The following is a 23,439-nucleotide window of genomic DNA, read 5'->3' as shown; positions in this document are numbered from 1 at the left end:
CGAGATGCTTCTTACGGAGCCACTCCTTAGTTGCCTTGGCTGTGTGTTCCAGGTCGTTGTCATGCTGGAAGACCCAGCCACGACCCATCTTCAATGCTCTTACTGAGGGAAGGAGGTTGTTGGCCAAGATCTCACGATGGCCCCATCCATCCTACATGGCCCCATCCATCCTCCCCTCAATACGGTGCAGTTGTCCTGTCCCCTTTGCAGAAAAGCTTCCCCAAAGAATGATGTTTCCACCTCCATGCTTCAAGGTTGGGATGGTGTTATTGGGGTTGTACTCATCCTTCTTCTTCCTCCAAACACGGCGAGTGGATTTTAGACCAAAAAGCTCTATTTTTGACTCATCAGATAACATGACCTTCTCACATTCCTCCTCTGGATCCTCCAGATGGTCATTGGCAAACTTCAGACGAGCCTGGACATGCGCTGGCTTGAGCAGGGGGACCTTGCGTGAGCTGCAGGATTTTAATCCATGACGGCGTAGTGTGTTACTAATGGTTTTCTTTGAGACTGTGGTCCCAGCTCTCTTCAGGTCATTGACCAGGTCCTGCCGTGTAGTTCTGGGCTGATCCCTCACCTTCCTCATGATCATTGATGCCCCACGAGGTGAGATCTTGCATGGAGCCCCAGACCGAGGGTGATTGACCGTCATCTTGAACTTCTTCCATTTTCGTAAAACAAATTGTGAAAAAGGGGAAGGGGTCTGAATACTTGCAAATTCATGAGCATCATGCTCTCTTCCCTCTGTGTAAAGAAATTTGACTGCAACCAGATATCTGTATATAATGACGAGATGCTCATGTCTCCGTGTAACGGTTGTCTTCCTCTGACGAGGAGGAGTAGTAAGGATCGGAGGACCAATGCGCAGCGTGGTACGTGTTCATGCTCTTTATTTAAACAAGCGAACACTGAAACAAAACAATAAACGACACGTGAAATAACAAACCGAAACAGTTCCGTGTGGAACACACAGACACAGAAAATAATCACCCACGAAACACAATAGAAAACAGGCTACCTAAATATGGTTCTCAATCAGGGACAACGATTGACAGCTGCCTCTGATTGAGAACCATACCAGGCCAAACACAGAAATAGCAAATCATAGAAAAACTAACATAGACAACCCATCCAACTCACGCCCTGACCATACTAAAACAAAGACATAACAAAAGAACTAAGGTCAGAACGTGACACTCCGCCCTAACAATGGGAGTAGTTGTCCCAAAGGCGGGAAGGCAGGCAACAAGCTTAGGTCCAAAATAAGCCCATAAACATGCAGTGGGCTTGTTTTGGACAGATTTTGGCAACAGTGAAACCTCTCCATTCGCCACTTCCTCTCTGCCAAGTTTCCCTGTTATTGCTTACTTTCTGACTGACAGGCACCGATCCCATCAATAGATCGCTAGAAGATGCATATTGTTCATTCTAGCGGGAGAGGGCTCGACGGACTAGCGAATTGAAACTGTTAAATGAAAAGTAGCCTAGTTAAAATGAAGTGAAAAATGTAGCCGGCTGAAAATGATTCTGTAACTGGCTAATAAGCTGACAGCCGGTGCTAATGGAAAACACTGATTCAAAGACAGTACAGTATGAAGGCTATAACTGCTTCTCCAATAGAAATCCCCGATCACACTTGTAGGCGATGTCATGGCAACGTTGGCTAGCTAAACTCATACGTAGAAACACGTCATCGGCTCTAACAGTCGTTTTGCACCAAACTGTGCATGTGCAGGCGGTCAAATCAAAGGCACTTCTTCGATATAAAGTTTTTGACAAAAAATAAAATGTGTCAATTTGTCTTATCTACTGAAGAAAATGGCTCGAATCTAGGTTGTGCTATTAGATTTTGAGAAAATTAACAACTAAGAAGAATTTTTCAGTTCTCCCATTGACTTCTCAAACCCCGGCCTGGTCTGTTTGACAAGCGCTCCCGGAAGTCCCGCGATGTTGCGCCTCTTGGTTTAGAAACTCTGTGACTGAGTTGCTACCCACCAGAAATCACCCATGGTGGAAGGAGTTCTCCTTCCATCGGTTCACAATGAGGAACCCCTGCTCATGCATTCTCTATGTCTACACTTGCTTTACAGTATCAATCAATCAATTGTATTTATAAAGCCCTTTTCACATCAACAGATATCACAAAGTGCTATACAGAAGCCCAGCCTAAAACCCCAAACAGCAAGTAATGCAGATGTATAAGCACATGGCTAGGAAAAGTAGACTTGTCAGTTGTCATTGTTAGCTTAATTTATCAGTTGGTTTTCAGAGTGGTCTGTTATCTACTCTGTGTGTTTCTCCCTCTTCCAGGGACCCATCTGCTACACACTGGCAGCCACAGCCTACAGAGTTGATTCCCATCAACAAACAAGATATGAAACACTGCAGAAGGACATAGATAATGCAAATGGCTCTCTACTGAGTGTCTGGGTAAACAAAGAAAATACTGTAGAAAGAGTGAGTGGTTTAATGTTACTTCTACAAATATAGCACAGCCTGTTTGTAGCCAAGAGAAAGGCAAAGACTGACAGAATGCTCTGGTAGATATGGTGGATTGGTTTTTGGGAGCCATAATCATTTTCTGGATAGAAAAAGTGTGACTTTGGGGATCCTGTTCTCGCTGCCTCAAGACTGTAATCATGCTATACAACTCTGTCACCATATGGTCACAGACACACAAGCTCCTCTCTTGCCCCTTCCTCAGCAACACACACAAACACACACAGCTAATGGAGAGAGTAGAGGTCTTGCGTATTGGAGGGTGTGAGCTGAATTTCAATAGATTTCTTTCAGTCCTGCTTGGCATTGCCCTTTATTTTCTAAATGATGTGGGCAGAAAGCAAGAGTTAATTGGCATGAAACTTCAACATAGAGCATCAATTTAGCCTGTCAATCTATTGTGATGTCTGTAATCAAATCACAATATATTGTGATACAAAACTGTGTTAAACATGTACATGTTAAATCACTCCATGCAGGGATATCCGTTGGACAGATGGGCAATTACATCACATCAGAGTGTGTGTGTGTGTGTGTGTGTGTGTGTGTGTGTGTGTGTGTGTGTGTGTGTGTGTGTGTGTGTGTGTGTGTGTGTGTGTGTGTGTGTGTGTGTGTGTGTGTGTGTGTGTGTGTGTTCAGTCCTCTCTCTTCCTCAAACACAGATGTTCTAAATTGAAAGAAAGTCAATTAAAAGTAGGATAAAAGTAGGATATTATCTAGCTACAGATCCTGAAGAAATGCAAACATGACCTTTCTCCAAACAATATAGCATTAGGTTATGTTGGTCAAACACAATCATATTTTCATTCATCTCACCTTTGGGGAGTTCTGTCAAAATAACAGGAAATGTATTTCAAGGCGCTGGTTTATAATAGGCCTGGCTAATTTCTGTCTGAAACCTAAAGTAAGCATAGGCAACTAATGCATACATTAGGCTAAAAGTTTAAAGACAGCAGTCTATGATTTGACAAAACTATAGATAAATGACTTAATAAATCATAAAAAAATGGTCCAGAAAAATAACAATTAGTGGTTGGCAATCAGTGGAGGCTCCTCAGAGGAAGAAGGGAAGGACCATGCTCCTCACTGAATTTTTTTTTAAATAAAATTTTTAAAACATTTAAAAAGCTATCCTTTTTAGATAAAACTATACTAAATATAATCACGTCACCAAATAATTGATTAAAACCCATTATTTTGCAAAGAAGGTCTACAGTACACTCAACAGCACTCTGTAGGGTAGAACCATGCTGTAGCCGGAGGACAGCTAGCTTCCGTCCTCCTTTGGGTACATTGACTTCAATACAAAACCTAGGAGGCTCATGGTTCTCACCCCTTTCCATAGACTTACACAGTAATTATGACAACTTCCGGAGGATGCCCTCCAACCTATCAGAGCTCTTGCAGCATGATCTGACATATTGTCCACCCAATCAAAGGATCAGAGAATTAATCTAGCTAGTACTGCAGTGCATAAAATGTGGTGAGTAGTTGACTCAAAGAGAGAGAAAGACACTAGTTGAACAGTTTTGAACAAATTAACTCATTCCAAAATGAAAGAGAAGCAAGAGAGAAATGCAGCTACCTAGTTTAGCCTACAAGAACACCCTGCTCTAACAGAAGCATGCTATGTTAGCTAGCTGGCTATGACTTTCCAACACAACACTGGAACTCTTCCAAGTCAAGGTAAGCTTTAGGTTTTACTAATTTATTGCCAGTGGGGCCTAATGACTGTACACTGTAACACTATTGTATTATTGTAGTGGGTTTACTAACGTGTTAGTTCTATTAGCTATGCTGACTATGACATTACTTTAGCTAATATGGTGACAACTGGGTGAATGGATATGAATGACAGTCATCCAATATGCTGTAATAGAAATAAGGCCCATGCTCATGAAAAAAAGTCGTCTTAAACGGCACTGACTGCCACTGTTGGCAATGACATTGCAAGATACTGTATCATATAAAGCCTGAATAGCCTAACATAGCAGAAATCCCTGACTAAACATTTGCATGAAGTAGTAGTCTATGCTATACAGCATTTGATAACGTTCAGCCAGTAGCCTAATAAAGGTCTCATATGGGGCTAGTCAGGAGCAATAGGCTTCTCTGTGACATTCATAAATGACAAACCAAATCAGCAAACCCGAGCGTTGTGTCCTAGTACAACATTGTATCCATGAACACCTGGGGTATTTGTAAGTGTAACCGTGAGAAAGAAAGTGACCGCTTGCATTGCAACGTCATCATTTCTCAACCCGCTGCAATTGATGCATTTAAAAGACTTCATGCCTTCAAGCGTACTACAGACACAACAATATGCCTACAGCTATGACCTATTCGAGCTCGAATCGGACGTTAGAGTCACGCACATCCCATACATTAACAACATAAAGCTGCACTCACTTAATGAAGTAGCTGGCCCCCTCGTCCGAGAATCCTTCTTCCCATCCCAGTGGTAAATCTAAAACATGAATTCAATGGGCTGCGTGAATATATACACATCTAGATGTGTTAGGCTAAGCACAATGTGCACAGCAGTCATGAAATATCGTATTATTAATTCCTGCGCGTACCTGATCGTATCATGTGTCCAGAGTTGACAGGTTCACCCGTACGGGGATGGAGCCAAGTAGTGCTGTGAGTTTTATCACTGAAAGAAAGAAAACACCTGTTACTGGACGAGGAGAACGTGAATAACTGCGTAATTAACCCGTTTCACCAGTACAGCTTAAATTTAAAACATCACAGTGCATGCTCACTTGATGAAGAAGACCCTGCCATCTCGATAAACTCCATAGGACCAGTGGTCAGGTAGAGTGTCCCGCCCGAGCGGTGCCGCCATGATCCCGGCTTCTTGTTCAAGCTATTTCATTCTCATCTTCCCCTCCGCAGAGTTTTCAGTCCAATGATCACCGCTAGGGCTGCAGACTTTTAAAGGGGAAGACCAAACTTGTAAAAAAAGTCCTAAAGCCAGCGCGTCTTTGTGCCACTTTTAGCCGACGAAAAAGGGGTGTGGACATACCAAAGCGTGCATGGTTGGCTGTGATTGAATCAAATGTAAAACATGGTTCTCCAATTCATTTCAATCTAGCGCAGTATTGTTATGCATCACAAGGGTGCAGCTACAGTAATTACACATAAGGAATGCGTTGAAAAGATTTCAGCATTAACGCCCTGTTATTTGAGAAGATTAACATTCCCAAACAACAGTCCATCACACGCAAATTCCAAAACTCAACTGAACGATCTTTCCTGCAATAATGACGTCACCTAGAGTAGACTAAACTAGAAATGATATAGAATTTCCTGATGAATCTAAGATAGCCTTTAATAAGCCTATGACTTGTGGAACATGCATGTAACTGGCGAAATAAAGACGACACCAACATATAGTATCTTAATAGGGCGTTGGGCCACCACGAGGAGCCAGAACGGCTTCAATGCGCCTTGGCATAGATGTGTCAGGAACTCTATTGGAGGGATGCGACATTCCATCATTTAGTGTTTTGTTGATGGTGGGGGAAAGCCCTGGTCCAGAATCTCCCATACAGTGCATTCGGAAAGTATTCACACCACTTTACTTTTTCCACAATTTGTTACATTACAGCCTTATTCTAACACTGATTCAATCATTTTTTCCCCTCATGAATCTACACACAATACTCCATAATGACAAAGCAAAAACAGGTTTTTAGACATTTTGCTAATTTATTAAGAATAAAAAACAGAAATATCATATTTACATACGTATTCATACCATTTGCTATGATACTCGAAATTGAGCTCATTGATCATCCTTGAGATGTTTCCACAACTTGATTGGAATCCACCTGTGTGAAATGCAATTGATTGGACATGATTTGGAAAGCCACACACCTGTCTATGTAAGGTTCTGTGTTTATTTTCTTAGTCAACCTTGTGTTCTGTTTCGTTGAACCTAGTCCTGTTTCTTGAACCTAGTCCTGTTTCTTTGTGTTCTTGAACGTAGCCCTGTCTTTCATTTTTGTTCATTGATTTTACCTGTGTTAGTTACTCACCTGGTCTCATCAGCTCCTCGTTTAGTTCAGTTCATTCTATTTGTGCCTTTGTGAGGTATTGTTCGTTTTGACTCTACTAAGCCTTCCTAGCTTGTTTGCGAGAACCAGTTATAGCCTTCAGTCCTAGTTTTGATTCACTTGCCTGTTTGCCTACCTGTGCATGACCATTGCCTGCCTGTGACCACGATTCCTGCCTTCGAAGGCGAAATAAATACCTGCCTCACTCTGCGCGTGAATCGACACCTTTTTCTCCCTGGGTATTCATTACAGTCTATATAAGGTCCCACAGTTGACGGTGCATGTCAGAACAAAAACCAAGCCATGAGGTCAAAGGAATTGTCCGTAGAGGTCCGAGACAGGATTGTGTTGAGACAATGGCCTCCATCATTCTTAAATGGAAGAAGTTTGGAACCACCAAGACTCTTCCTAGAGCTGGCCGCCCTGTGGAGGGGGGAGAACCTTTCAGAAGGACAACCATCTCTGCAGCACCTCACCAATCAGGCCTTTATGGTAGAGTGGCCAGACGGAAGCCACTTCTCAGTAAAATGCACATGACAGCCCACTTGGAGTTTGCCAAAAGGTATCTAAAGACACTCAGACCATGAGAAACAAGATTCTCTGGTCTGATGAAACCAAAATTGAACTATTTTGCCTGAATGTCAAGCTTCACGTCTGGAGGAAACCTGGCACCATTGCTACAGTGAAGCATGGTGGTGGCACCATCATGCTGTGGGAATGTTTTTCAGCAGCAGGGACTGGGAGACTAGTCAGGATCGAGATGAACAGAGCAAAGTACAGAGAGGTGCTTGATGGCAACCTTCTCCAGAGTGCTCAGGACCTCAGACTGGGGCAAAGGTTCACCTTACAACAAGACAATGACCCTAAGTACACAGCCAAGACAAGGCAGGAGTGGCTTCAGGACAAGTCTCTGAATGTCCGTGAGTGGCCCAGCCAGAGTCCGGACTTGAATCCAATCGAACATTTCTGGAGAGAGCTGAAAATAGCTGTGCAGCAAAGCTCCCAATCCAACCTGACAGAGCTTGAGAGGATTTGCAGAGAAGAATGGGAGAAACTCCCCAAATACAGATGTACCAAACTTGTAGCGTCATACCCAAGAAGACTCGAGGCTGTAGTCGCTGCCAAAGGTGCTTCAAAGTTCTGAGTAAAAGGTCTGAATAGTTATGTAAATGTGATATTTCAGGAAAAAAATATGTTTTATACATTTGCAAACATTTCTCAACCTGTTTTTGCTTTGTCATTATAGGGTATTGTGTGTAGATTGATGAGGGGGGGAAACTTTTCAATCAATTTTAGAATAAGGCTGTAACGTAACAAAATTTGGAAAAAGTCAAGGGGTCTGAATGCAAGGTATGTGGTCAACTGGGAGGAGATCTGGTAACTGAGGAACACTATTCTCCTTTGAGACCCCTTTTTCAAAGTCACTGAGATCTCTTCTTCCAACCATGGGTGGCCAAAATAATGGCCAGCTTGACATTTTTTATGCATGACCCTAAGGATGAAGGGATGTTAATTGCTTAACTAACTCAGGAACCACATATGTGTGGAAGCAATGCTTTCAATATACTTTGTACCCCTCATTTACTCAAGAGTCTCCTTTATTTTGGCAGTTACATGTAAGGTTATGGAACATCAGTGCCACTTTCATGTGGTAGTCGGAAGTAGGAAACTCATTTCTCACTTGCTAATTGGTTGCGCTATACACTAGCCGCCAGGGGTGTCATGCACCCAAAAATCTAAGGGGGCACAATGTAGGTGAGGAAGTCTGGGGGGGTGGTCCGGAGGGGGGATAGTCCCCGCTGTAAGGGGGTGCGTGCTGGTGGCAGGGAAGTCAGGCGCAGGAGATCGAACTTGGTATAAACGGAGCAGTTTAATAAGTGCTCAAAAACTCAGGAAAACTAAATATACAAAATAATACAAGTGGGTACAAAACCCATCACACACCAGAACATAACTTGCACATAGCTTACAAACAAACAATCACCGACAAAATATTAGGAGGGAACAGAGGGTTAAATAGAAAACATGTAATTGATGGGATTGGAACCAGGTGTGATACAAGACAAAACCAAAGGAAAATTAAAAGAGGATCAGCGATGTCTAGAAAGTTGGTGACTTCGACCACCGAACGCCGCACAAACAAGGAGAGGGACCAACTTCGGCGGAAGTCGTGACAGTACCCCACCCTGACGCGTGGCTCCAGCAGCACGTCGACACCGGCCTCGGGAACTACCCGGAGGGTGAGGCGCAGGGCGATCCGGACGAACACGATGAAACTCCTGCAGCATAGATGGTTCAACACGTCCTCGAGTGGAACCCAGATCCTCTCCTCCGGGCCGTACCCCTCCCACTGCACAAGATACTGAAGGCCCCTCGCCATTGAATCCAGTATGGAGCGAACGGAGTACGCCGGTGCCCCCCCGATGTCCAGAGGGGGCGGAGGAACCTCCTACACCTCAGACTCCTGTAGTGGACCAGCCACCACCTGCCTGAGGAGAGACACATGGAACGAGGGGTTAATGCGGTAATTGGGGGGAAGCTGTAACCTATAACATACCTCGTTCACTCTCCTCAGGACTTTAAATGGCCCCACAAACCGCGAACCCAGCTTCCGGCAGGGCAGGCGGAGGGGCAGGTTTCAGGTCGAGAGCCAGACCCACTGCGGAGGCGATCTGCATTACTCTTCTGGCGCGTCACGGCCTGCTGAAGGTGGACACGGACAGCTTCCCATGTCTCCTCCGCGTGCCTGAACCAGTCATCCACCGCAGGAACCTCGGTCTGACCCTGATGCCAAGGCGCATGAACCGGCTGGTACCCCAAATCAAATCACATATCTCAAAGTGCTGTACAGAAACCCAGCCTAAAACCCCAAACAGCAAGCAATGCAGGTGTTGAAGCACATTGGCTAGGAAAAACTCCCTAGAAAGGCCAAAACCTAAGAAGAAACCTAGAGAGGATCCAGGCTATGATTGGTGGCCAGTCCTCTTCTGGCTGTGCCGGGTGGAGATTATAACAGAACATGGCCATGATGCTCAAATGTTCATAAATAGGTCTGGGACAAGTAGCACGTCCGGTGAACAGGTCAGGATTCCATAGCCGCAGGCAGAACAGTTGAAACTGGAGCAGCAGCACGGCCAGGTGGACTGGGGACAGCAAGGAGTCATCATGCCAGGTAGTCCTGAGGCATGGTCCTATGGCTCAGGTCCTCTGAGAGAGAGAAAGAAAGAGAGAAAGAGAGAATTAGAGAGAGCATACTTAAATTCACACAGGACACCGGATAAGACAGGAGAAGTACTCCAGATATAACAAACTGACCCTAGCCCCCCGACACATCAACTACTGCAGCATAAATACTGGAGGCTGAGACAGGAGGGGTCAAGAGACACTGTGGCCCCATCCGATGATACCCCCGGACAGGGCCAAACAGGAAGGATATAACCCCACCCACTTTGCCAAAGCACAGCCCCCACACCACTAGAGGGATATCTTCAACCACCAACTTACCATCCTGAGACAAGGCTGAATATAACCCACAAAGATCTCCGCCATGGCACAACCCAGGGGGGGCGCCAACCCAGTACGCACTGGATGGGAGAGATGTTAGTGGAGGAGTGGTGAAGCGAGTTCTGTGCCATCTCGGCCCAGGGCACGAACTCCGCCCCCTCCCCTGGCTGGTCCTGGCAATAGGATCGCAGAAACCTACCCGCATCCTGGTTAACTCTCTCCACCTGCCCATTACTCTCGGGGTAAAAACTTGAAGTAAGGCTGATCGAGACCCCCAGACGTTCCATGAACACCTTCCAGACCCTAGACGTGAACTGGGGACCCCGATCAGACACTATATCCTCAGGCACCCCGTAGTGCCGGAAGACGTGTGTAAACAAGGCCTCCGCAGTCTGTATTGCCGTAGGAAGACTGGGCAGAGGGAGGAGACAACAGGACTTAGAGAAACAATCCACAACGACCAGGATCGCTGTGTTATTCTGTGAAAGTGGAAGATCAGTAAGAAAATCCACCGACAGGTGCGACCAAGGCCGCTGTGGAACGGGTAAGGGGTGTAGCTTACCTCTGGGCAGGTGCCTAGGAGCCTTACACTGGGCGCACACCATGCAGGAGGAAACATAAACCCTCACGTCCATAGCCAAGGTAGGCCACCAGTACCTCCCGTTCAAACAGCGCACTGTCCGACCGATCCCAGGATGATCAGAGGAGGGTGACGTGTGGGCCCAATAGATCAACCGGTCACGAACAGCAGACGGGACGTACAGACGCCCAGCGGGACACTGGACGGGAGCGGGCTCTGCACGTAACGCCTGTTCAATGTCCCGCCCACTACACTACCGGCGCCACCAGGCAGGAGGCAGGGAGTATGGGGGTGGGATCCGTGGGCCGCTCCTCTGTGTCATGCAGCTGGGACAATGCGTCTGCCTTCACGTTCTAGAGCCTGGTCTGTAAGAAAGGGTAAACACAAAACGGGTGAAAAATGGCCCACCTTGCCTGGCGAGGGTTCAGTCTCCTCGCCGCCCGGATGTACTCCAGATTGCGGTGGACAGTCTAGATGAGAAAAGGGTGCCTAGCCCCCTCAAGCCAATGTCTCCACACCTTCAAAGCCTTGACGACAACCAACAACTCCCGGTCCCCCACGTCATACTTTCACTCTGCCGGGCTTAGCTTCTTTGAGTAGAAGGCACAGGGGCAGAGCTTCGGTGGCGTACCTGAACGCTGAGAGAGCACAACTCCTATCCCAGCCTCGGACGCGTCCACCTCCACTATGAACGCCAAAGAGGGATCCGGATGGGCCAGCACGGGAGCCGAGGTAAACAGAGCCCTCAGGTGACTAAAAGCCCTGTCCGCCTCAGCTGTCCACTGCAAGCGCACGGGGCCCCCTTCAGCAGTGAGGTAATGGGAGCCGCTACCTGACCAAAACCCTGGATAAACCTCCGGTAGTAGTTGGCAAACCCTAAGAACCGCTGCACCTCCTTTACCGTGGTGGGAGTCGGCCAATTATGCACGGCTGCAATGCACAAAGATCTCTGCCACGGCACAACCCAAGGGGGGGGGGGGCGGCAACCCAGACAGGATGATCACATCAGTGACTCAACCCACTCAGGTGACGCACCCCTCCCAGGGACGGTATGAGAGAGCACCAGTAAGCCAGTGACTCAGCCCCTGTAATAGGGTTAGAGGCAGAGAATCCCAGTGGAAAGAGGGGAACCGGCCAGGCATAGACAGCAAGGGCGGTTCGTTGCTCCAGAGCCTTTCCGTTCACCTTCCCACTCCTGGGCCAGACTACACTCAATCATATGACCCACTGAAGAGATGAGTCTTCAGTAAAGACTTAAAGGTTGAGACCGAGTTTGCGTCTCTGACATGGGTAGGCAGACCGTTCCATAAAAATGGAGCTCTATAGGAGAAAGCCCTGCCTCCAGCTGTTTGCTTAGAAATTCTAGGGACAATTAGGAGGCCTGCGTCTTGTGACCGTAGCGTACGTGTAGGTATGTACGGCAGGACCAAATCAGAGAGATAGGTAGGAGCAACCCCATGTAATGCTTTGTAGGTTAGCAGTAAAACCTTGAAATCAGCCCTTGCTTTGACAGGAAGCCAGTGTAGGGAGGCTAGCACTGGAGTAATATGATCAAATTTTTTGGTTCTAGTCAGGATTCTAGCAGCCGTATTTAGCACTAACTGAAGTTTATTTAGTGCTTTATCCGGGTAGCCGGAAAGTAGAGCATTGCAGTAGTCTAACCTAGAAGTGACAAAAGCATGGATAAATTTTTCTGCATCATTTTTGGACAGAAAGTTTCTGATTTTTGCAATGTTACGTAGATGGAAAAAAGCTGTCCTTGAAATGGTCTTGATATGTTCTTCAAAAGAGAGATCAGGGTCCAGAGTAACGCCGAGGTCCTTCACAGTTTTATTTGAGACGACTGTACAACCATTAAGATTAATTGTCAGATTCAACAGAAGATCTCTTTGTTTCTTGGGACCTAGAACAAGCATCTCTGTTTTGTCCGAGTTTAAAAGTAGAAAGTTTGCAGCCATCCACTTCCTTATGTCTGAAACACATGCTTCTAGCGAGGGCAATTTTGGGGCTTCACCATGTTTCATTGAAATGTACAGCTGTGTGTCATCCGCATAGCAGTGAAAGTTAACATTATGTTTTTGAATGACATCCCCAAGAGGTAAAATATATAGTGAAAACAACAGTGGTCCTAAAACGGAACCTTGAGGAACACCAACATTTACAGTTGATTTGTCAGAGGACAAGCCATTCACAGAGACAAACTGATATCTTTCCGACAGATAAGATCTAAACCAGGCCAGAACTTGTCCGTGTAGACCAATTTGGGTTTCCAATCTCTCCAAAAGAATGTGGTGATCGATGGTATCAAAAGCAGCACTAAGGTCTAGGAGCACGAGGACAGATGCAGAGCCTCGGTCTGATGCCATTAAAAGGTCATTTACCACCTTCACAAGTGCAGTCTCAGTGCTATGATGGGTTCTAAAACCAGACTGAAGCATTTCGTATACATTGTTTGTCTTCAGGAAGGCAGTGAGTTGCTGCGCAACAGCCTTTTCTAAAATTTTTGAGAGGAATGGAAGATTCGATATAGGCCGATAGTTTTTTATATTTTCTGGGTCAAGGTTTGGCTTTTTCAAGAGAGGCTTTATTACTGCCACTTTTAGTGAGTTTGGAACACATCCGGTGGATAGAGAGCCGTTTATTATGTTCAACATAGGAGGGCCAAGCACAGGAAGCAGCTCTTTCAGTAGTTTAGTTGGAATAGGGTCCAGTATGCACCTTGAAGGTTTAGAGGCCATGATTATTTTCATCATTGTGTCAAGAGATATAGTACTAAAACACTTGAGCGTCTCTCTTGATCCTAGGTCCTGGCAGAGTTGTGCAGACTCAGGACAGATTTAAAGAGGAGTCCGTAATTTGCTTTCTAATAATCATGATCTTTTCCTCAAAGAAGTTCATGAATTTATCACTGCTAAAGTGAAAGCCATCCTCTCTTGGGGAATGCTGCTTTTTAGTTAGCTTTGCGGCAGTATCAAAAAGGAATTTCGGATTGTTCTTATTTTCCTCAATTAAGTTAGAAAAATAGGATGATCGAGCAGCAGTAGGGGCTCTTCGGTACTGCACGGTACTGTCTTTCCAAGCTAGTCGGAAGACTTCCAGTTTGGTGTGGCGCCATTTTCGTTCCAATTTTCTGGAAGCTTGCTTCAGAGCTTGGGTATTTTCTGTGTACCAGGGAGCTAGTTTCTTATGAGAAATGTTTTTAGTTTTTAGGGGTGCAACTGCATCTAGGGTATTGCGCAAGGTTAAATTGAGTTCCTCAGTTAGGTGGTTAACTGATTTTTGTCCTCCATTTTGTATAGGGACACATGCTCAGCGAGTGTAGCGGAGTATATCAACATGTCATCAATATACACCACTACACCCTGCCCGTGCAGGTCCCTGAAAATCTTGTCTAAAAAGGCTTGGAAGACTGATGGCGCATTCATAAACCCGTACGGCATGACGAGGTACTCATAGTGCCCAGAGGTGGTACTGAAAGCCGTCTTCCACTCGTCTCCCTCCCGGATATGCACCAGGTTGTAAGCGCTCCTGAGATCTAGTTTGGTGAAGAAGCGCGCCCCGTGCATTGACTCTATCACTGTGGCTATGAGCGGTAGCAGGTAGCAGGTACCTCACAGTGATCTGATTCAGACCCCGATAGTCAATACACGGGCGCAGACCTTCCTCCTTCTTCTTCACAAAAAATAAACTTAAAGTGAAGTGGAGGACCGAATGTACCCCTGACGCAGGGATTCGGAGACATATGTTTCCATAGCCTCCGTCTCCGCCTGTGTGAGAGGGAATACACGTGACTCCTGGGAAGTGCAGCGTCTACCAGAAGATCTATCGCACAATCGCCCCATCGATGAGGTGGTAATTGAGTCGCCTTCTTTTTGGAGGGAATGTGCACGGTGGAGACCTGGTCTGGACTCTCCACTGTAGTAGCACCAACGGAAACCCCTAAACACCTACCTGAGCACTCTCGCAACCACCCCGTGAGAGCCCTCTGTGGCCAAGAAACAGTGGGGTTATGACAAGCTCACCAGGGTAGGCCCAGCACCACGGGAAATGCAGAAGAGTCAACAAGGAAAAGACTAGTTCGCAGTGTGACCTCTACGGCCACAGATGGTGCACGAGCGGGAACCCCCTCCGGTCTCCCTGCGCACCGCCCCTCCCAGCTCCATGGGTATCGGAGAGGGCGTGCGGGAGGATGGAACCACCGGACCCCGATCAGAACGTCTGCGGGTAGCCAGCAGGTTGTCCAGCCGGATGGACAAGTCCACCAGCTGGTCAAACGTGAGGGTGGTGTTTCTGCAGGCCAACTCCCGATGGATGTCTCTCCATCCCACGCCGGCAGCCAGGATCCTAAACTCCAGGGCGAACTCCTGGGCGCACCTCGTCTCCTGCCTCCGATGGAAGAGGCGCTCACCCGCCGCTCTACCCTCGGGTGGGTGGTCGAAGACTGCCCGGAAACGGCGGGGGAACTCCTCAAACTGCTCCAACGCCGCATCTCCCTCTCTCCACACGGTGTTGGCCCAATCCAGGGCTTTCCCGGTGAGGCACGAGACGAGGGCGGACAGCCTCTCACGGCCCGATGGAGCCGGGTGGACAGTGGCCAGGTATAGCTCCAGTTGAAGCAGGAACCCCTGGCAGTTCGCAGCCTCTACGTCGTACTCCTGGGGCAGGGAGAGACGAATCCCACTGGAACCAGGTGTAAAAGGGGCGCTCAGAGAAGACCCTGGTTGTGCTGGTGGAGGCACTGGAAGAACTCCCTGTCTCTCCCAGCAGTCCATAGTCCGGACAACGCGGCCCATGGCGGTGCCAAGATGGTGAAGCATCGCTGTGTGCTCCCGGACGCGCTCCTCCACCCCTATAACCGGGGTACCTGCTCCTGCTGACTCCATAGTCGGTTCGGTGATTCTGTAAGGGGTGCGTGCTGGTGGCAGGGAAGTCAGGCGCAGGAGATCGAACTTGGTATAAACAGAGCAGTTAAATAAGTTCTCAAAATCTCCGAAAACCCAAATATACAAAATAATACAAGTGGGTACAAAACCCGTCGCACACCAGAACATAACTTGCACATAGCTTACAAACAAACAATCACCGACAAGACATGAGGGGGGAACAGAGGGTTAAATACGCAACATGTAATTGATGGGATTGGAACCAGGTGTGATACGACAATACAAAACCAAGGGAAAATGAAAAGAGGATCAGCAATGGCTAGAAAGTTGGTGACTTCAACCACCGAACGCTGCCCGAACAAGGAGAGGGACCAACTTCGGCGGAAGTCGTGACACCCACTACCATTCGTTGGATAATTTAGCATTTTTCAAACACCTGAAACAGCCTTTTCCTTCTAGAGCCATAATCATCATACTTAATTCTATGTAAAAATAAATGTATATTTTCTTCATATCTATGCATACCTCTTGATCTGCCTGTATCCTCCTGACTTGTATTACAAAAAAGAAACGTGCTTCTTTGCATCTCTGCTAAAATTTGGGTAAAAGATTGAAAGGAATGTGAGTCTTATTCAGAACAGTTATTGCTTGCTTTTCTAAAGTCTACCAACCTTGCCAGCAGACATGCCAGCTAAGACAGTTAGACAATCTCTAACTTGATAGCCTGAAATGGCTTCTTGGTAGCTAGTTACAGGGTTGGGAGATTGGGAACCTATCTAGGATAGCTAAAGCCAACTTCATAAAATTGCCAGGTGGCAACTACAGAGAAACAACAGGACAAATCTGATGGGCATGATGCTTCTGCGTGCCGCTTTCAACCAGTAAGCAAGTAGTACATTTCAGAGTTTCCTAGTTACAACTAGCACGTGAATGCGACATGCGCTACCGTTCAAAAGTTAGAAATGTCCTTGTTTTTGAAAGAAAAGCACAAAAAAACATCAAATTGATCAGAAATACAGTGTAGACATTGTTAATATTGTAAATTAATATTGTAGCTGGAAACATATATTATTTTTAAATGGAATATCTACATAGGCGTACAGAGGGCCATTATCAGAAACCATCACTCCGGTGTTCCAATGGCACGTTGTGTAAGCAAATCCAAGTTTATAATTTTAAAAGGCTAATTGATCATTAGAAAACTGTTTTGAAATTATGTTAGCACAGCTGAAAACTGTTGTCCTAATTAAAGAAGCAATAAAACTGGCCTTCTAGTTGAGTTTCTAGAGCATCAGCATTTGATTACAGGCTCAAAATGGCCAGAAACAAATAACTTTCTGAAACTCGTTAGTCTGCTCTTGTTCTGAGAAATGGAGGCTATTCCATGCGAGAAATTGCCAAGAAACTGATGATCTCGTACAACGCTGTGTACTATTCCTTTCACAGAACAGCGGAAACTGGCTCCAACCAGAATAGAAAGAGGAGTGGGAGGCCCCGGTGCACAACTGAGCAAGAGGACAAGTACATTAGAGTGTCTAGTTTGAGAAACTGACGCCTCACAAGTCCTCACTTGGCAGCTTCATTAAATAGTACCCGCAAAACACCAGTCTCAACGTCAACAGTGAAGAGGCTACTCCGGGAAGCTAGCCTTCTAGGCATGGTTGCAAAGAAAAAGCCATATCTCAGACTGGCCAATTTTTTTTTTAAAGATTGATGGGCAAAAGAACACACACTGGACAGAGGAACTCTGCCTAGAAGGACTGTATTGCAATCGTCTTTGATGGGTGGTCGAATGTTCGTGGGCAAGGAATAATTAACTACATCATCTTCACCCCCCCATTACAGCAGCAAGTCTCATGGGGTATGTCTCTATAAGCTTGGCACATTTAGCCACTGGGATTTTTGCCCATTCTTCAAGTAAAAACTGCTCCAGCTCCTTCAAGTTGGATGGGTTCCTGCTTGTGTACAGAAATCTTTAAGCCATACCACAGATTCTCAATTGGATTGAGGTCTGGGCTTTGACTAGGCCATTCCAAGACATTTAAATGTTTCCCCTTAAACCACTCAAGTGTTGCCTTGGCAGTATGCTTAGGGTCATTGTCCTGCTGGAAGATGAACCTCCATCCCAGTCTCAAATCTCTGGAAGACTAAAACAGTTTTCCTTCGAGAATTTCCATGTATTTAGCTCCGTCCATCATTCCTTCAATTCTGACCAGTTTCCCAGTCCCTTCCGATGAAAAACATCTCCACAGCATGATGCTGCCACCACCATGCTTCACTGTGGAGATGGTGTTCTCAGGGTGATGAGAGGTGTTGGTTTGCACCAGACATAGCGTTTTCCTTGATGGCCAAAAAGCTCAATTTTAGTCTCATCTGACCAGAGTACCTTCTTCCATATGTTTGGGGAGTCTCCCACATGCCTTTTGGCGAACACCACACGTTTGCTTATTTTTTTCTGGCCACTCTTCCGTAAAGCCCAGGGCTTAAAGTGGTCCTTTGGACTTTATTTAACTAATTATGTGACATCTGAAGGTAATTGGTTGCACCAGTTCAAAAAACATCTACATTTAAATGGTATTAATATTCATTTGCATATATTTCCGTTAATACCCATATATTCCTGTTAATTCCCATATATTCTCGTTAATTCCCACGTAAAGTTTCCACCTCTGAATATTCCCCAAAATGTGCAACCCTACAGAGAAATCACATGATCAGTATCACATGACTTAACTGATGTGACATCTTAAAGGGGTCAGAACAACTTCCAAACAGGAAGCTCGCGGTAAGATCTGCGAGATTCGCCGCTCATTTTTTTATTTAATTGAAAATTGCATTATTTTTATTTTTCAGGGGGTGCTGCAGCACCCTCAGCACACCTTATTCCCATAGCTATGGAAACATCTTGAGGATTTCAGACATGTATCAGGTGTTGGGCTAATATGTTGGATAGATGTTGAAAGAGGTTACAGAAAAATTCTCAACAACAAAAGAGTGATCAAATTACATCTACATCTGTATAGGCTATGTAACTGTATTTCTTTAATGGTTAATATTGCCTGAAAATTCAAAATTGGATACTGACAGAAATGCCTTAAAATATGCCAGCTGGCTGTGCTGTAATGGGACTATTATCCCATGCCGTACATTGTCCTCACACCCCAGATCCAGCAGCTATCAGGTTTCTCTGAGTGAGAGACTTCCCAGTAACAAAAATACACTGACATGGCAGGACCTCTCTCAAGAGCAGGGCAAGTTCACATAAAAAGAAGAAGCAACTGCTCATTGTTGTCATGAGAGAAAGGCTATAAATAGCCACCTTTATTGTGTGCTATGGCTGACAATATGTTAAATGGCAGTAAGTGAATGAATGATGCATCTACAATCCGACTCTCTCTGTGTGTGTGTGACAATGTGTGCGCCAGTGTGTGTGGCATGTACACACAAAGCTGGTTTAGCTGTGGGTATGTCAGCATCATCTCTCTCACTGCAGCTGCAGACCTTAAGGACAGAGAGCCTTCCCAACCATGACACATTACAATAATGCTTACACTGCATCAAACAGACCTGCCCAATTTCCTGATGCTGCCCATAAATTTAACTTGAGGTGTGTGAGGCAAAGCTCAAAGTCACAGTACAGAGTAGAGCAGGTTACATCTCCATAAGTTAAGAGGGAAAAGAGCTGTATCACTAGACATCAAAAAAGGAAGACATCGACATATAATGTCTGGCCTCTCTCCAATGTCTTTATGACAACCGTTATTTTTACTATAGCCATTTGAATTCACGTATTCCTAATGAATCAGAATGAGTGGATTACATCTCAATAGATTTAGTACTGCCATCAGGCCTTTTTTTACCAAAACGTTCTTACTGAACACAGTCTTTTGGTCCAATACATTTTTAAAACGACTAAAAGAAGAGAAATAACTCTCCATATCCTCGTGGGCTTCCTGTTAGGTAAAGGTTATCAATCTCCTTCCTTCCTGGACTAAAACAACCCAGAGTACACTCCCAGGGAGCAGAAAGCATCAAACACCCCACTGCAATATAAATATTTGATACTGAATCCCTATGGAGGAGGCTTTGCTGGCCTGTCCCCCATTGGTTTGATGTACTGTTACTCTGGAATGATGGTGTGAAATCAAACACGCTTCTTCTCCAAACCCATTTGACTACAGATATTATACATCAAACAAGCTATTTTTGAAAACCTGCCTTGATGATCACTGCTTTGTGTGATATATTGTTGTCTCTACCTTCTTGCCTTTGTGCTGTTGTCTGTGCCCATGAATGTTTGTACCATGTTTTGTGCTGCTACCATGTTGTGCTGCTGCCATGTTGTGTTGCTACCATGTTGTCATGTGGTGTTGCTGCCATGCTATGTTGTTGTCTTAGGTCTCTCTTTATGTAGTGTTGTGGTGTCTCTCTTGTTGTGATGTGTGTTTTGTCCTATATTTTTATTTTTAATCTCAGCCCCCGTCCCCGCAGGAGGCCTTTTGCCAGGCCGTCATTGTAAATAAGAATTTGTTCTTAACTGACTTGCCTAGTTAAATACATTTTAAATTAAATTAAATAAAGAAAAAACTAAGCCAGAAGTTGAAGAAAATTATGGAGGCTGGCATATTGAGGTCGTGGGGATCTGTCTTTGTTGACTCTGCAAACAATAGGGGAAGTTAGGTGAGCCAAATATCATGCTATTGTTTATTTTATTGTATCAGTATAACACACACAAATAAGCTTTTGAAAATAACTTTTGTAAATTTCAATGGAACATAAAGAATAACTTCTTGCTGCAGATGAGTGACAGGAACTCTCAGAGTGGTGATGTTATACCGTGTTCACATGCTAGTCGGAACTAGGAACCTCTGAAATGTCCAACTTGCTAAGTGGTTGAATGTGGCATGTGTATAACTACAACCAGTTAGCAAGTTGGATATTTCTGTGTTTCCTACATCCCTCTAACACATGAAAGCTGCATTAGGCATTCAGAGCAAGGCTGCTGAGGGAGAGGGCCAGCACTGAGAGGTTGACAGCTCGCTGATCCCTTGGGATCACAGTTATAGAGTCTATGGACAACTCTCCTGACACGCTGCCTTTCTCATTCCACTGAATCCCTCTGCAGCAACTCAGTCCTGGAGACACACCACAAACTCTGAAAAACTGTATCTGCAAGTAGCAGTCTGAGGGGGGGAAAACATGACAATTTTAACTGGGATCAGTCGCTGCACTGCACTAAGTCGTCTACACTGGGGTGGTGTGCATTTACCAACAGCATTTCAGACAGAGAAAAATTATCCAAACCATGGACCCTGGGACAGAGGGGGACATAACACTGCAGTCCCCAGTCAACCTTTCTCCGCTATTCTCTCTCTATCTCCCTTTCACACACACACAGTAATGATTGCACAGTCCTGCGCAGCTCTGCAGTATAGGCGCTGCTGCTGATTCCCGCCTCTCCACTGCCAGAGGCTCACAATGCAGCAAGGTGACTCAATGTTATCGTCCTCTCCTAGGAGGCAGCAGCTCCGGCTGAATCAGTGCTAGCTGAAGGGGCTCTGCAGCAAATGCAATAAAAATCTTACAGGCAATCTGATATATCACACCAAGATGGCATTTCACTCCTCAGGCACTAAAACCATGCCCCTGCCCAACACAGATAGTGATACACCAAGATATACTGATATAAAATCAATAAGTGTGACACCTTCATTACCTGTTATTCTTTTAGCAGAATAAAGCTAGCCTCAGTAATGCATGATAAATCTCCAGAAAAAAAGATCACAGAACAGCTCACCCCTTAATAATGCTTCTATTTATAGGCTGCTGCTTTCAAGAAACTTTAGGAACCATATTGGTAATATGATCTTAGACAATGTTTTCTTTGATTACTGATGGCCAAAATGTAAAGACATCTAAACCAGAGGCTATCAAATATTTCCAATGATTAATGCTGAATTAAAGATGAATATCTTTTGAAGTCACATAAGCAGAGACTAGTCTAATCATATAAAAAATACCTAAGGTGGGGCAACTCATGACATAGAACAAAAGTTGAAGGTGATGTTGAAGTGAATCATCTTCTGGCAGGTGTATGGTTCCATCTGGATGGAGAGTAAGTACAGCTTCCAGGTCCTGCACTCGGTCTCCCCAGAGGGGCCAAGTGAGCAGGACTGCTGGGTGAGAGATTAGGCTCCATTAATCAGAATGCAGCTTCCCGTCAGTCTTAAGGATTGTGTGTTTACGAAGACCGCTAGTTAAGAGTAGTCTTTGTGGCCTGTGATGTCAGCCACTTTTACTTAATATCAGAACCACCATCCCATGATAAATGTACCAGTTGCACATGCAAAAACATGTCTGCTGAATTCAACTGCTTCACAAACATGTACCACCAAAAGGAGTAACTTCAGGCGTTTAGCCTTTAAGGGCATAACTGTGGTTCAGTCAGTGTAATTTAACAGTTAAATGCTGCTCTCTTGTGGTAAAATGGTGCGTTACGACTGATCACTTCACTACAGAAGTAGTTTTCCATCATTAAGCCATCAATACAGGAATTTAGCCTGCAAATGCCACAGAACAAAGGGTTTTCATTGATTGCATGTGGAGGCCCAGTCTGTTATATCATGTCTCCACCTTTTTTTCCCCTGCTGCGAGTCAGAGCTTGGAGGAAGCATGGAGAGCACAGCAGTTTCTACACCAGGTTGCCTAGGAACCAGAGCCTCTCCATCCAATTATTTAAAAAACACATTTAACAAGGTAACAATGAATCTACACGTAATTTTTTATTTCACCTTTATTTAACCAGGTAGGCCAGTTGATAACAAGTTGTCATTTACAACTGCGACCTGGCCAAGATAAAGCAAAGCAGTGCGACAAAAACAACACAGAGTTACACATGGGATAAACAAAAGTACAGTCAACACAATAGAAAATCTGTATACAGTGTGTGCAAATGATGTAAGGAGGTAAGGCAATAAATAGGCCAATAGTGGCAAAGTAATTATAATTTAGCAATTTACACTGGAGTGACATATACGGATGAGGATGTGCAAGTAGAAATACTGGTGTGCAAAAGAGCAGAAAAACAAAAATGGTCATGAGGTAGGTTGTTGGTTGGATGGGCTATTTACAGATGGGCTGTGTACAGCTGCAGTGATCGGTAAATTGCTCTGACAGCTGACGCTTAAAGTTAGAGGGAGATATAGTGCCTTGCGAAAGTATTCAGCCCCCTTGAACTTTGCGACCTTTTGCCACATTTCAGGCTTCAAACATAAAGATATAAAACTGTATTTTTTTGTGAAGAATCAACAAGTGGGACACAATCATGAAGTGGAACGACATTTATTGGATATTTCAAACTTTTTTAACAAATCAAAAACTGAGAAATTGGGCGTGCAAAATTATTAGTTTCTTCCCACAAAAGCGCTTTATTGCCGACAAAAATACTCCTAAAACAATCCTGCAGGTGAAGCAGCCAGATGTGGTCTTGGGCTGGCATGGTTACACATGGACTGAGATTGCGAGGCCAGTTGACTGTACTGCCAAACTCTCTCAAACATTGAGGCAGCTTATGGTAAAGATATTAACATTCAATTCACTGGCAACAGCCCCCAAGCCATAAGACTCCTGAACAGGTAACCAAATGGCTACCCGGACTATTTGCATCGTGTGCCCCCGCCCCAACCCCTTTTACGCTACTGCTACTCGGTTTATCATATATGCATAGTCACTAACTATAGTCATGTACATACTACCTCAATTGTCCCAACCAACCAGTGCTCCCACACATTGGCTCACCGGGTTATCTGCAGTGTGTCCCACCACACCCTCTTTGACGCTACTGTCATATATGCAGTCACTTTAACCATATCTACATACTACCTCAATCAGCCTAACTGATGTCTGTATG

General features: G+C 45.2%; 1 protein-coding gene across 11 annotated transcripts in view; it reads right to left on the bottom strand.

The window, feature by feature from the left end:
- LOC110526543 (pleckstrin homology domain-containing family A member 7) overlaps positions 1-6,065 on the bottom strand; it is a 144,790-nt gene extending 138,725 nt beyond the window's left edge. For 3 of the 11 annotated variants that reach the window (XM_036980924.1, XM_036980925.1, XM_036980928.1), the window contains exons 1-3: positions 5,268-6,064; positions 5,082-5,158; positions 4,912-4,969 (exon numbers count right to left, since the gene is read on the bottom strand). In XM_036980924.1, the coding sequence (XP_036836819.1) occupies positions 4,912-4,969; positions 5,082-5,158; positions 5,268-5,350 (218 nt within the window). In that variant the 5' untranslated portion in view covers positions 5,351-6,064. Of the gene's footprint in view, positions 1-4,911; positions 4,970-5,081; positions 5,159-5,267 lie in introns of all 11 variants that reach the window. The other 8 variants (XM_036980932.1, XM_036980931.1, XM_036980934.1 and 5 more) reach the window with 5 other exon arrangements.
- Positions 6,066-23,439: the final 17,374 nt, after the last annotated feature.

Source organism: Oncorhynchus mykiss, chromosome 6 (genome assembly GCF_013265735.2).
Source record: "Oncorhynchus mykiss isolate Arlee chromosome 6, USDA_OmykA_1.1, whole genome shotgun sequence".
Classification (NCBI taxonomy): domain Eukaryota; kingdom Metazoa; phylum Chordata; class Actinopteri; order Salmoniformes; family Salmonidae; genus Oncorhynchus; species Oncorhynchus mykiss.
This window is presented reverse-complemented; position numbering and strand designations above follow the sequence as displayed.